The 15789-nt window shown below is 38.3% G+C and overlaps 1 protein-coding gene across 5 annotated transcripts in view; it reads left to right on the top strand.

Annotated features, from left to right (window-relative positions):
- Window positions 1-15789, top strand: part of LOC124804323 (centrosomal protein of 112 kDa-like) — a 174240-nt gene that overhangs the window by 13232 nt on the left and 145219 nt on the right. For all 5 annotated transcript variants that reach the window (XM_047264743.1, XM_047264742.1, XM_047264744.1 and 2 more), the window contains exon 3: window positions 8513-8653. In XM_047264743.1, coding sequence (XP_047120699.1) covers window positions 8513-8653 — 141 coding nt within the window. The remainder of the gene's footprint in view (window positions 1-8512; window positions 8654-15789) is intronic.

Genomic DNA, 15789 nt, shown 5'->3' with positions numbered 1-15789 from the left:
CATCATATGAAAGTGTTTCTGGATAAGTATTCTTTCCTACAAAGAAGTTGTTTTGAACCATTTCAGACAGTGAAGTGAAGTGTAGCCTCAGAGAAATTGATATAAAATCAGTATTGAAAGTGAATCAGTGCATGGGCCTTAACATGAAACCAGGACAAAAGTTATGTTCCAGGTGTGTTACACAGCTAAAAAATGAAGAATATTCTGATAATTTACATGACAGTGACGAAGAGTATCAGCCACCTACAACCACAGCAGATGAGCAATTAAATATTTCAGTGACTGCTCTTGGTTTGTCTCCCATGAAGACACACAAAGTTGGGAAAAGAGACAGGCGCAGCTATGGGTGGTAGAAGAAAACTACAAGAAGCTCAAATGCAATTAAAACATAAAATAGCTGACACACTAATGGTGGAAGAGGAAGAACTATCTGCTCCAAAGGAACAGAAATCATGCTAGAAATGCTTTGATTTGGACAAAATTGTGCATGATTTGAAAGAAAAATGTGCCATATCCACATGACAGAAAAAAGTAGCTATTCTTACCTACACTGCAAAGGAATTCAATGTTTCTACATATATGGTAAAGCAAGCTAGGAAAATAAAAGCAACCCAATGAGTGCTTCCATAACTTCAGCAGGCTCAGGGTAAGCAATTGAGTTCAGAAATAAAGATGCTAATGTCGGAGTTTTATGAAAATAATGACTATAGCCGAATAATGCCTGGAAAAAAGACTATGTAACGGTGAAAATGGGAAATGTACGTGTACAGATGCAAAAGACTGTTGCTATGCAACATATCAGAACTATATGTAGAATTCAAGGAAAAGTATCCCAATACCAAAGTAGTTGTATCATCTTTTTCCAATCTTCGGCCAAAATGGTTTGTGCCTGTAAGTGCAAGGGGCACAATGCTTGTGTATGTGAGACCCATCAAAATGCTAAGCTGATGTTTGCTGCTATAAAGGATTCTGGTCTGGATTACAAAGGTGCAATGAAGCTGCTAGTGTGTGACATCAGTTCGTACCAGTGCATGATACACAGGTCTGAAAAGTGTCCTGGTAAGGCAAATCTTGCAGAACACACGAATAACAAACTGTATGGTGAACTCCTTATGGATGACGATGAACTTGTTTCTTACTAACAATGGATGCACATGGATCACACAAGTCTTGAAACAAAGCTAACAAGGGAACCTCCCATCGCACCCCCCTCAGATTTAGTTATAAGTTGGCACAGTGGATAGGCCTTGAAAAACTGAACACAGATCAATCGAGAAAACAGGAAGAAGTTGTGTGGAACTATGAGAAAAATAAGTAAAATATGCAAGCTGAGTAGTCCATGTCAAAGATATCCAACATCAAGGAGGGTGTGCGTTCAGGAGCGCCGTGGTCTCGTGGTTAGCGTCAGCAGCTGTGGAACGAGAGGTCCATGGTTCAAATCTTCCCTCCAGTGAAAATTTTAATTTTTATTTTCGCAAAGTTATGATCTGTCTGTTCGTTCATTGACGTGTCTGTTCACTGTAATAAGTTTAGTGTCTATGTTTTGCGACCGCACCGCAAAACCGTGCGATTAGTAGACGAAAGGACGTGCCTCTCCAATGGGAACCGAAAACATTTGATCGCAAGGTCATAGGTCAACCGATTCCTCCACAGGAAAACACGTCTGATATATTCTATACGACACATGACAGAAATATGTTGTCGACCCACCTAACTTGTAAATTTGGCGAATGGGTAAAAAGATTCTTCTACCTTGCCCGATTTAGGTTTTCTTGTGGATGTGATAATCACTCTCAAAAAATTGATGAAATCACAAGAGTTTGTCTCATAAACTGCAACAAATGAATGCAACAGTTTCACAGTCGCACAGTTTTCCCTGTGCTCTGTCAAAACATATGTTTTTAACGTTTTCAAATTTTTCCGTGTGTACACCGTCAAATCCTGCATATGTCCAAGCAAATCTGAACATGTCCTGGAACTTTGGAGAGCGAAGTTGATTGTGTGTGTGTGCCTGAACTTTAATAATTGTCTGAAAATAAAAAATTAAAATTTTCACTCGAGGGAAGACTTGAACCAAGGACCTCTCGTTCCATAGCTGCTCACACTAACCACAGGACCACAGCGCTACTGAAATGGCGATGTTCTAAGTTTTGCCTATCTTAAGCATGGACTACTCAGTTTGTATATTTTGCTTTTTTTTTTTCCACACAACTTCTTCCTGTTTTCTCGATTGATCTGTGTTCAGTTTCTCAAGGCCTATCCACTGTGCCAACTTATAACTAAATCTGAGGGGGGTGCGATGGGGAGGTTCCCTTGTAAGTACAGTGGAAGATTTTGTTGAAATATGTTGTCAAAAAATGGACAAACTGACCACACACAGCTTCACAGCAACAGCACAATCGGCTTATCTCCAGTTTTGTAAGGATAATTTGAAACAAGATGAAATTATAGTAATATTAGACTTTTCTGAAAATTATGCATTTATAGTTCAAGGTGCCATCCAAGGACATTTTTGGGACAACAGTCAAGCAACTCTCCAGACATTTGCGATTTACTATAGAGGTGAATCAGGTGATGTGTCTGTCAAGAACCTGTGCCTTTTTAGTGACTGTTTAATTCATGATGCCATTGGAGTTCGTGCCCACATTCGCACTGTCATGGCATATGTGAAAAACTTGCTGCCTCACATACATTTTGCAAAATACTTCAGTGATGGGGCAGCTAGTCAGTACAAAAACTGTAAAAATCTCAAAAATTTATGCATGCATTACCATGATTTTCAGATTCACGCAGAATGGAATTTTTTTGCAACAGGTCATGGTAAAAATGTATGTGATGGTATTGGTGCTACCATTAAGCGCATGGCATCACGAGCTAGTCTGCAGCACCCTACAGGAGGTCACATTCTAACACCTCTTCAATTATTTACCTGGGTACAGAAAAATATGTCTGGCATACAATCATTCTATGTTTCGAAAGATGAGGTGAAATCAGTGGAAGAGTTGCTAAAAAGCAGACTAGAACACGTTAAAACTGTTGCAGGCACAAGGAGTGATCATCGCTTCTCTCCAGTGGACTCTGACATTGTGCAGATGAGCAGACTGTCTGGTTATAACTATAGGTTCATGCACAACATGTGTCTTCAGTGTGTCTGACTCAGGATTCAGAAGCAAAAGCAGCAACATACAACCAGGTTGCTATTTTATTGCAGTTTATGACAACATATTGTACTTAGGATGTGTTGCAGAGTGCTTTGCAGCAGAAAGTGATGTATTTGTGAACTTCATGGCACCAGCAGGACCAGCAAGATCATTTCATTGGCCACGTTTGGCAGACAGGTGTTGGATTCCTTTTGAACGTATTCTTATGACAGTTCCTGTTCCTACCACAGTGTCACGAAGCCAGTACAATTTGCCACTCAATGTACAGAGTACAGTAACTAAAGTGTGGGAGAATTTCTGTTTCGAAGCACAATTGACTGGTTTTTAGCAGTTAAAAGTGCAGTAAACATTAATGATAGGTTGTGTTAATCTGTCTATATGTTGTTGCTTAGTGATGAAACAGTTGTGGGAGAGGATAAGAAGAGGCCGAACAGTTTATGATATGTTTTTACAAAATTGTGGTGTGGAACAATGACCACATCACCAAATACATCTGTCAACTTCCATTGTACACAAATGTCTTGCAATAACATGCTAAAATTTCGAGATATATATCATTATGGTCTACTTATGCAGTGTGTGAAATTTGGCATGGATACCACTTGTCCCTTTTGTGCTACCACACTTCGAAAATCCACGTTTTCAGGTAATTTTTCAAATTTTTGTATTTTCGTGTGCATGTAACTCTGTTTGTGTGACTGATATGGGCATGGTGCTTTCTGTGTGTGTTTAGGCCACATTAAGCTTACCACAAAAAAATTTATGCCCTTTTTGAGTGAATTATATTTTGCATAGAGGGCACCTACAATATGTACCTCTTAACGTATTACATGTTTAATCACATTTTGGAATTTTTTATTTTCCCTCAGAAATATGTTGTTGGTGGATTGATTAATGGAGTGTGTTCTTTAAATGGATGTTACTGGGTTGTAAAAAGTCATTGGACTGTGTGGAATAGTTCCAAAGTTATTAAGACCTGAAGTTGGGTCTGAAGATAGATTGCCAGATGCGGGTTGCAATTTCCAGGTCACGCCACCTTTTTTCACAAGTCATAATTCTGGAACTAATTGGCAGGGGAAACTAATACTTTGTACACGAGTGTTCCACACATGGTAGAATTAGTGTACTGAATTTTAGTCAAATCTGAGACTATGAGCTGGAGCCCCTGGTTGAACTGACGAACAACTTGTCCTCATCACCTTTATGCACTCACTTGGTCATGCCTGTTCATTCCACCAGTTGACTGCTAAAAATACCTGCTGGTTTCCTGAGCAACATATCTTCATGACTTTAGAAGCCCCATCATCATCATCATCACCAGGAAGACAATAGTTATCCACGATCTGTCATTGACAAAACTGTAGAAGTGCTTAATGAAAAGTGGAACTGACTCTTTAGTATTTTTGTCCTGCAAATTTGCTGTGTTTTGACTATATTTGTTTTTATGTCATGTGTTAAACTAATGTTTGAAACTGACTTATACACGTCAATAAAAATAATTATGGGACTTAATGAGCAAAATATTTGGCTTTTCAATCTTCTTGAAGTGCTAAGATAACAACTTTTGAAATGTATTCTTACTCGTCAAACTGAAAGATCCAGGAATTAAACAACATTTCTTTCAAAGCGTAAAGCATTCTTTTTCCAGCTGTAGCAAGAAAGAGGATTGAACAAAACGCAGTTGACATATTGTCCCCCAAAAATACCCTAAAGTTATCAATTAGAAAATTTTGGCCAACTTTGTAGGTGCATATCTTTTGATCTGGGCATCCAATGTTAATTAAATCTGGTCGATATATAGACATCATAGATATGAATAACCCTCTGAAGTTTTGGTGTGATTGGTCCATATGAAAAGTAGCAGTGGTTGGTCAAACCATGGCTCTCAGAATAGCACAACGAATTTTTTAGCCACTTTAGAGGCTTGTATCTATATTTAGGTAAGGCTAAATCCCTAATTTTTGCCACGGTGTGATTCAGCATGAAAAGTTGTCTGTGTATATTAAAGCAAATGTTTGCTAGAACTTTTAAAAAAGCCTAGCAAACTTGGCACATTGGCACCATTGTACATGATGTGGAGGTGAGTAGCCTCTCTTTAAAATCCCCTAAGAATTTAACCACTGAAGATACTGAACTGAAATTTGGTATGTAGCCAACAAAGACCATATAGGACCTCCACACAAAAATTCATTAGATTTGGAGATGGTCGAGTGGGGGTCTCTGGTTCTCTTGACATGGAATGACTCTGGTGTAAGAGTAATACATTTAGGGAGTTGGAACTGAAGAAAGACCCAAAAGACTGCCAACTTTCCTCATTAGTTGCCTCAGGAATCCAATGTGCTTGTCCTCTTCGACCTGGAGAAGTGACGGCCACTTATGGACAGGGTGGTGTAGATCTTCTGGGCTGCAGCTGCAAAATGTGATTATTAATTCCTATTGTTCTTAATTCCTATTGTTGCGAAAATGCACAGCCTACTGTAACCTCAGATATTTGCCATTGAAAATGTTTTATCTGTTGCCATCTCATGGCACATTGTTGAATAAACACACTTGAATTAATTCAACTTTAAATAGGATTAAATTGTTATAACGAAAAACTCATTTCACTGAAGAACAGATAATAATCAGAATCCTGTCACTCTCTCTCAGTAGGCCAGTGAAAGATAAAAAAGCCCCTTCCCTCTTAACTAACAGTCAGTGTGCTGTCATTCTTGGGTTATGCTGGTTCTGAAAGTAGGTTCTGCTACTGTCATTCCAATACTTAAACACCTGATTGACATTCTTAATCGTGTGAAGTTGTATTTTGGACTTAAAGTAAAAGGATTGGTTCTACTGAACCCCTACATATATCAGATGCATGCCCTGTCCAGTAACTTACTGATCTGCATGACATAAGTGTGCAAACTTGAAGAGAATAGAACAAAGAATACTTATTTTACAGCAACATTAGTTTTTGGGGTGTAGGTTGTGGTGATAGCATGGGCTGAAGTCTGGGTTTGGCTGGAAAGTGACAGTTTGGTTGAGAGTTAGTGAAGCCTATGAATTTTTAGGTGTGGTGAAATACTGATCTGTAGGGTAACCTGAAGTCTAGGTTTGTTTGAATGGTAACAGTTTGGTTGTAAATTGGTAAAGGAGTGTTTTGGTTAATCCCAAGTGTCCACTTAATAAGCCCATACCTCTGACACATCAGAAAGTTGGCTGAAATGTAGTAGATAATGCATTCATACATGGTGTTATACCCTGATATTACTGATACAAACCATCAGTTTTTAATTTTTTTTTGTGATTAAATGATGCTATACCTCTTAATTGGCCTTATGCTTTTTCTACACAACTTTGCTTCATTGAACCGAGATATGCCCTCTCCAACTTACTGTTTTAGTGCACTTGTTATTTTGCCATCTGCCTCAACTTGTGCGGTTCAAGACTCAGACACTTCTCCTTGTAGTGCCAGTTTATTTTGCAAAGACTCAGAAGTGCTGTGCTTATGTCTGCCTTGGCTTCATTTACAGAGTCAATAAATTATTTACTTGTAATAATAAGGAATTTTCTAAGTATCATTAATATTAGAAAGCTTTTAGAAAAATGAGTTTCTCAGTTTGTTTAAATTTTACGTAATTATGTATTGTTTCTCTGTAATTCGTGTTTCTGCTCTTAAGATTTGTGAATGTATATGTAGTTGGAAGCTGTATCAAAATTTCTGCTCAGTTAATAATTTGTTATTTTGTTTTCTTCTTGACCAGACAACTGATTTTTTAAAATTGGTTACTTACGTATTCTGGCATTTCTGTTATTTGTGCAGTCCAAGCTGCAACTCAGCATTGTGGCTCATGGGAGTGAGTATAAATGGGAAATGCCTGTATGGTCACTCTCATCAGCTACCGTGCGATATGTCAGCATGGAGTGTGAGAGTTGTATTATTTCAGCATCCATTTTTACGAAAAATTTAACAGCTGTCATAGACAGTGTGCTGATGAGAAGGTAATGGGCATTTACGAATGGCAGCATTTCTGAATTGCTGAACGTTAGGTTGTGTGGAGATGGGCCAGGTGCCAACTGGCAGAGACCAGACTTATAGCCATTACTTATGTTCAGAACCAATCTTGAGCAATCTTCTAGAAGCAGTTGATGTGCCACAAATACTCTACATTCCCTTGCCATGCTGCAAAATTCACCCTGGGCATTTCCCCTCACTTGGTTTGCTAGTTTTGTTTCCCTTTCTTCTCCAGTCAAATTATGTTGTTTGCAACATGTGTTGTTCTTGAATGAGTCTTTTCCGTGTGTTAAAAGAAATGCACATTTCCAAGAATGTTTTTGTGGAAAAGAATTCCCTAGTGATGCTTAGTTTGCCAATAAAACCTCTTTATCCTGTTGAGCTGTATATCATCTTTTTCTTGGCCTTTTAGGTATTCAGTTTATGATGATGATTTGGGTGTTTCGTTGCATAGCTAAGTTATAATCTTACAAAAAAGATGTTTGCGAACTAGATAACATTTTTATAAAAATGTTTTACCTGAAATTGATGTCGGTAGCCTACATTGTAAATTGTGCTACAAGGTGTACATTCTGATAATGCTTATCGGTATACAAAGTGACATTAATTCAGTGTTGCAATAGTTTATAGTTTGAGTATAATTTTAATAGATCGAAACTATGATGTGCTTCAAATAACGTCACGGCGGACATTATTATTGTGGTATTGTTTTTTTATGTGAGACATCTGTAGTGTGAATGGTAAGGTCACTTCATAATTTGAACTTAAAAAAAAAAAAAGTTAAGGTAATCTTAAAATTTATTAATTAGTTTTCTTATACATTTGACTTACTGCTATGTGTATTGATGGTGTTTGGGAAAACAAATATAAGTTTTTGGAATGTGGAGCATTTAGCAACCACATAAAAGAAAATATAAAAAATCTTGATTGAGATTGTCACTCTGCAGCGGAGTGTGCCCTGATGTGAAACTTCCTGGTAGATTAAAACTGTGTGCCAGACCGAGACTCGAACTCTGGACCATTGCCTTTTGCGGGCAAGTGCTATACCATCTGAGCTACCCAAGCACGACTCAAGCCCTGTCCTCACAGCTTTAATTCTGCCAGTACCTTGTCTCCTACAGGAGAGCTTCAGTGAAGATTGGAAGCTAGGAAATGAGGTACTGGCAGAAGTAAAGCTGTGTGGACGGGGCATGCGTCGTGCTTGGATAGCTCAGATGGTAGAGCACTTGCCCGCGAAAGGCAAAGGTCTCGAGTTAGTCTCGGTCCAGCACAGTTTTAATCTGCCCGGAAGTTTCACAGAAGAAATCTTTTTCTGTAGAAGCAAAGCTTGATAATTTTTAGCATGTTTTACTTGCAGGATCGTGATGAATATAAATTTCAACTAAATGACTGCAAAAATAAAATAAAAGAACTGAAGGAGGAGCTTGAAGCTACAAGACTGAACCAGACACAGCACAATATATCCATAGCAGCTGATTTATCTCAAATCAATGAAAGGGTAAGCAATATATTGTCATAATTTACACGTGTTCTGCTAACAATTAGTGTATAAAGTAGGTTCCTTTCCTTGCAGCAGTTGCAAATCCAGTAACTGTATCAAAAAATTGATACCATTTGAATATTCTTATATGTGAATGAATAAAATTAGTTAATTTGCTTGTAAACACACAAGCTCATTTGGTGGTAGGATTTTAGGTTTAGAAAACTTTTGCGTTCATAACCCTATCCCTTGTTTGGTGTTAATTCACATTCTAAATATGGTTACAGAATTACTCTTTAGTGGTAAAATTAAGCCACAAAGAACTCGAATAAACTAGTGTAGGACAAGTTTCCCATCCTAGACAAATGTAAGGTAACACTTTATTGCCAATGACCTCAACACCACACCCAAGTTGAACACTAGTCTCCTTGAAATAGGGCCATATACACTAAATAAATACCCTTCAATGGTATAGTTAAGAGATAAGTAAATTTGTTCTGTTTTGGGCACTAAGTTTGCTGCTGATCATTCCTTTTCTGAAACTTCAATTTTACTTGTACACCATTCCTTTTTTAAAATTCATAAATGTCCTTAATGTATAATCCATTCCCATTTTATATTAAAATTCATAAATGTTTCTAATGAATGTGCCATGACAACAAGAAAGTACTTTAGAAGCCTGAAATAACGCAGTTGTTGGGGGACGTGCTTCCACGTTATATCATACCAATGGTATATTGAGAGTGAACTGTGTAATGACAAAATATGCATGGAATATTAGGAAGAACACACAATGCAATATTATATATGCTATACAATAGTATATTTACATTTAAAGAACATTAGAAGTAAAACATTTCAGAAATTTATCAAATAGGGTACAGAAATTAGACAAACTTTGCTCAAATGTAAAACAGTAACACAAGTCTCAATACGGTTTATAAAGTATACTGTCACCTACAGTATGATAATTTACAGCACTACCTGCAACCTACAGTACGTCATTATTCTGCTGCTTTAAAGAAGTCAGTTAACTTTCTTTGGCAGGTCATTTCACCCAGTTTCTTTAGTGCTTATTGTTTTGTGCTCATCTTGTGCAACAACTCAGTTCGATTTGGTTCACTCTGTTGCTCCATACACATTCTCACTTTGTTTATATTATCCAATATTTTGTGTGTACTGGGAACATCATCTATACCTCCTTTTTCAGCTTCTTCATCGCCATCACTGACTGCTTCACTAATCTCATTTCAAACGGCATCAATAATCTCATTGTCATCTATGATCTCCAAAATTGGTCCTTCATTATTGATGACTAACCAGTGGTTGAAGGCTTCTAGATCAATATTGCGCTGTAGAACATCACATGCAGACTGGATGTCACCACTATTGAAGTCTATGTCAATACAGTGTACATCTGTTCATTTTCTTCAATTTAACATTTTTTCCAGCAATTCCTAATAGTGGTTGGACGAATGCTTTGCCATGCCAAGCCTACTGAATGTGCAACACTTAGAATTTACAGATTTCTAGGTCATTTTCTCATCTTAATTTATTATTCAAGCAAGCAATTCACTGCGATCAAGAGTCTCAAATGCTCGTATGATGCACTGATCCAGCAGCTGAATTAATTCTGTCATGTTTTTTTGGCAAAAGCAAAGCTTTTATTTTTCCATATTCTGATTGCAACACATCAGCAGGTAGATGAGCTGGCCAGTGATGAAGGATTAGTGGAGCTTCTTCTCTGAGCTTGAGTAACCGTAGGTGCTGTCTCACTGATGGAACAAACTCTTCTTGAAACCAGTTGGTAAAACTGTCACACATCATTCAAGTATTCTTTGAATGCCTGTAAGTGAATTGTAAGGATGACATGTTTACTTGCTTACCTTGGTCTCTTACTGTCACCTGTTTTTCAGCTTACTGCTGCCCAATTTATTTGTGGCAAGGAGGGCGGTTATTATGTATACTCATTTTCTAACCTACCCCCCCCCCCCACCCCCCCCCACACACACACACACACGCACGCGCCCCGCCCGCCCCCACACACACACACAGTTCTGGTTGGAAGCAATCGATAGTAAAGCACAGTTCAGTCACAATTACACACTTGATGGTCATTTAAATGTTCGTCTACCATTGCTTTATGTAGAATTTCAGGAAACAAGCAGATTCCCTGTTCAAAGACCTTCCTTCTTCTTCTGCAGTTGTTTGGTGAACTTCATAGTAACATTTCAATCTTAAAATCCGATACTCAAAAGCTATAAAATCTTTGTTGCCATGTAAATCAAAGCTGAAATTTTTCAGCTTGGGCTCACAAAATGGCTCTCGCCTTCTCTTTATTAAAAACTGCCTTTAAAGGCATTTGTCAAGTTCACTTGCCTTTCTTAGTTTAGTCAATCTTCTGTTCATTCCCACACTTCAATAGTATTCTTCTTTCACTCATCTGCTGATTGTTCCTTCAGGTATACCAACTCACTTTATAAGCTTGCTAAAGTTTCATCATTCTTCACATAATGAATAATTTTTAGTTTATCATTCACAGAATGCACTTTCTGTTTCTGTGACATCATAACAAGCACACAGAAACCTATAGCACACTGGACTCGCATTCGGGAGGACGACGGTTCAATCCCGTCTCCGGCCATCCTGATTTAGGTTTTCCGTGGTTTCCCTAAATCGTTTCAGTCAAATGCCGGGATGGTTCCTTTGAAAGGGCACGGCCGATTTCCTTCCCCATCCTTCCCTAACCCGAGCTTGTGCTCGGTCTCTAATGACCTCGTTGTCGACGGGACGTTAAACACCACTAACCTAACCTAACCCCACACAGAAACCTAGACAATGAATGAATAATTTGATCCACCTGCTGGTTATGCTGATTTAGATTATTGCCAAGCACTATGGCATACTCACTATGTTGACCGTGTCGCTATGTTAACTGAGATGTGTGTATTCGAAGCTTCTGTCCAGCAATGATTCTGAGATGACAAACCAAAGGTTGAGTTTAATTAAAATAATTAGTGAAATATTTTACATATTTCAAACTCAAATGGAATCAGAAGTTTTCAAAATTTGATTTAAAAAGGTTGCTGACTTGAGTGAACAAAAAGACATCAGAATTAACTCCAAGTAGTCCCACTGTCCTTTAATCCCTTTACAAAGGATTACTGTCAAAATCTGAAGAATGCTGGAGGGAATTGTTTGATTTTTTTGATAGTGTGTAGAACATTGAAAACATTGCCTTTGTTCGTCGATGTATTAGCTAGTTTTGAGAGAAATATTCTGAGATTATGGCAGTGAGTGCTATAAAGTGAACTGATATTGTGTGTGTCTGTGGATTAATTGCAGAGACAGAGAAATGTATCAAATGTGGTGGTGAAATGAATATGCAGTCAGTCTGCGCAAGCACACTAAGTACATAGATCAGTGTTTTTTACTTAAATCGTTGGAGAAGGCAGGTGGATGATTGTTTATATATGATTGTGGCATGTTCAACATGTTAATAATCAGTGATGCACCTACATCTCCCCATGATTTAATTAACAAACATTGATCCACTCTCCTGGTCTGCTCTCGCAGATAGATTGCATAGCAAGACAGAGCAAACAAATATTTTGGTGCTCCTTCGAATGTATTGGGGGTTTTGACACTGTCCTTGGTTTTCAGATAGTAGCACAGTGTAAACAGCTGTGACTCAAACAAAGAACAATTAATTTTATAATCCTCATTTACAGCATCACAGCACTCTTTCTTCTGAATGTATTGCTTCAAAACACGTGGTCTGCCTGCAGCTCTCATTGTCCGTGTAACAAACAGCTGGCACACCTTCTTTTGTTCCCATCATACCTCAAGGCAAGTGCGGACAACATTGCTGCACAAAACCACTTAAGCATTCCAGCGACCCTATTCGAGACTTATTGGTAAAAGATACTGAAATCATACGTATGCATAGTCTCTTTAAAGTGCACACAACTTTGTCCAATAGCTGGGAATACATCCAACAGTTTTCTACTAAATGACCTATATGCTGCACAATACTTCGTTCATATGGCGAGTAGCGATATAGCCATACAAAAATTATTCGAGAAAAGACTCAACACTGCTTACTATGGTACAGTGTGATCTGTGAAGACCAACTAATAATACGCGCCAATCAGTCTGTGACCAGGAGGTGTTTGATTAGTGCATAACTGATTGCATGATAATATTGTCAGTCGTTCCCTCAAAATATGTTGAAACCTGTATTTCATTATGTGGGAACACACTCTATACATTCAGAATCTTGCTCCTGATTATGTTCAACTGACACACTTGAAATGCATTATTGAGGTTACTGAAATGCCACAGCGTATCGTATTTAGTGCACATTCATACTTGTAGAAGAAATACACGAAGGGAAAGAAATAAATGGTATCAACAAATTATCGGGGGGAACTATAAAGTTGAGACACAGAATTGCTGACCAAGTTCTGTATTCAGAAAGTGAAAAATTTAGTTCTGCCAGTAGACATGTGTTACACTCAACGGACCTATCCTACCTTTCAGAACTATTATTTCCTTCCTCTGGGATGAGCGAGAGAGAGATGGGGAATGCATACAAAGGAAGGGCAGTTCATGTAGACCTCAGGATGAGACGGTTTCACCAATTATGAAGACGAGATGAGACAAAGATGGAGAAAGGGATGTGTCATAGAACATGAGGTCAAAGATAGTACATTGGTAAGCACAGTCCCAGCTTCAGTCCGGTGGTGGTGGTGGTGGAGGGAGGGGAAGAATGAAAAGGTGAGAGATAAAAATGTTTTTAGAGGAAGAATAATTGCTGTAAATAGAAACTAGTTGTTGTAAAACTAAGAAACTATCTTTTGCGTGGTTTATGTTCATCATCAGGATTTCCTTCCAGTGGGCCTGGTAGGAACTTGGTGAACTGTATGCCTCCATTGGTTTCTGTCCTGGTATAACTTTTCCCTCTCCACTACATGTCATGTTACTCCTCTCCTCTTGAGATCTTCCTTAATCTGGCCTGTCCATCTCTTTCTAGGCCACCCAATTGGACTTCTTCCTGGTACCTCCATCTCCGAATACTGGCGTGGCGTTAGTCGGGTGCATTCGCTTCACATGACCGAACCACTTCAATCTCAGAGCACTCATTCTCTCCTCTGTAGTCAGTGTCACCTGCAGGTCTTTCTTTACATAATCATTCCTGACTCTCTCTCTCTCTCTCTTTCTCTCTCTCTCTCTCTCTCTCTCTCCTAGTTTTTTGTAGAGCTGACCTAAGGAACTTCATTTCACGTGCTTGTATTTGACTCTCTTCTCTCTTATGACACAAGCCTCTAGACTATACATCATGATTGGCGGGAGATGAGTTTTATACGTGATCTGTTTGGCTCTTTGAGGGACTTCCTTGCCCCAGGTTAGATTTCGTTGTTGGTGGAAGAAGCTAGATCCTTTTGTTATTCTGTTTAAGACTTCTAGTTTGGAACTTCCATTGCGTGATATGATGCTACCCAGATAATTGAAGCTTTTCACACATTCAACCTTCACCCACCTCCAGTATGATGTGACAAGGTGTGGGTGCCCTGTTCATCTTCATTGCCACTGCCTTGTTCTTTCTCACAGTTAACTTGAATTTTTTAAATTTTATGTTCCATTAATCTAGTCTCCTCTGAACCTCCATTTCGGTCTCTTCCGAAATGGCGATGTCATCAGCAAAACCAGAAGCATTGAGACCTTAATTTTCTTCTTCCTTGATTTTTTTCATGACTGTGTCCATAAGTGTAATGAAGAGTAAAAGGGATAGCAGACTGCCTTGCTGAACACCACTCTTTGTCTTAAACGATTTTGATCTTCCACCTCCTACATGTACACTGCTCTCAACCATTGTACAGCACATGGACTTTTTTAATTAATGAATCAGGAACATTGTTTTCTCAAGCATTCCCATATTTTATCCCTTGGTACACTGTCATATGCTTTTTTCAAATCCACGAATACGACTATAAAGTCCTTTCCGTTTTCCCAATATTTCTCCATTAACTGATGGAGGGAGAAAATGACATCTTTTGTTCCCTATTACTTCTGACCCCATGCTGTTGTTCCTCTAATTGGTGTTCTAGAATTTTCCGCAATCTTTTTTTCTAATGATCTTTTCTGTTATCTTAAGGCAGTTTGATAACAGTGTGACTCCTCGGTAGTTGGTGCATTTCTTTCTACTACCTTTCTTGTACAATGGTATTGTAATTCCTTTTTTCCATTCATCCGGCTCTTTGTTTTCTTTCCATGTCACCCCCAGTACCCGGTGTAACCATTGTATTTTATGGATTCCTGCGGCTATAATCATATCCGCTGTTAGCTCATCTACTCCAGCCGCCTTCCCACTTTTCATCTGTTTCAGGGAATTCTTAGTTTCTAACAAAGAGATTGGATCCTGCTCTTCCTCTAATTCAATGACTTCGGTGTCACTTTCTTGTGCACCTTCCCCATTCAGTAAGATTTCAAAATAATTCATTTCTTCTCTGATACCTTCCATGTCCCTGATAATATCCCCATCCTCTGTTTCAACCTCTATCAGATCTTTTACATTTCAATAAGCCATATAGCAGTTTTTGGTTCCCTTTGCTATCCTGCTCTAGTTTCTGGGTGAATATTCCCCTCTCTTCTCCTTTTCTTCTGTCACAATTCTCTTTGCCTGGAGTTTCTTTTGTCAGTATTCCTTCTCCAGTGTTGTCACCTTGTGTTCATCTTTTGGTACCAGCCCCTGGTTTTGTTTTCTTTTTTCAAACTCCATGTTTTTCTTTGCCATATTACATTTTTAATTGCATTTTTTACTCTATCATTCCACCAACTGGTTTCTTTGTCTTTCACTTTACCCTTTGTTTTCCTGCATATCTACACAACACTGTTAACTATTGATGTTTTAAATAGGTTCCACTCTCCCTCTACACTACCCTTTCAGTTTTTGGCAATTTTTGTGCTACTAGATTTTGGAAACTTTTACTTTTTTCTTCTTTCAACTTCCACTGCTTAATTTTTGGCATTCTTTGTATAGCATTCAAACTTTTCATCTTATAATTTAGATTAGCTACTAGTAACCTGTGGTTGCTATCCAAGTGCTCAGTTGGTATGACTTTTTTTTTTTTGCCTATAACTGTCTTAGATTT

Source organism: Schistocerca piceifrons, chromosome 1 (assembly GCF_021461385.2).
Source record: "Schistocerca piceifrons isolate TAMUIC-IGC-003096 chromosome 1, iqSchPice1.1, whole genome shotgun sequence".
NCBI lineage: Eukaryota > Metazoa > Arthropoda > Insecta > Orthoptera > Acrididae > Schistocerca > Schistocerca piceifrons.
Note: the sequence above shows the minus strand (reverse complement) of the source record. Positions and strands in the feature narration are given on the sequence as shown.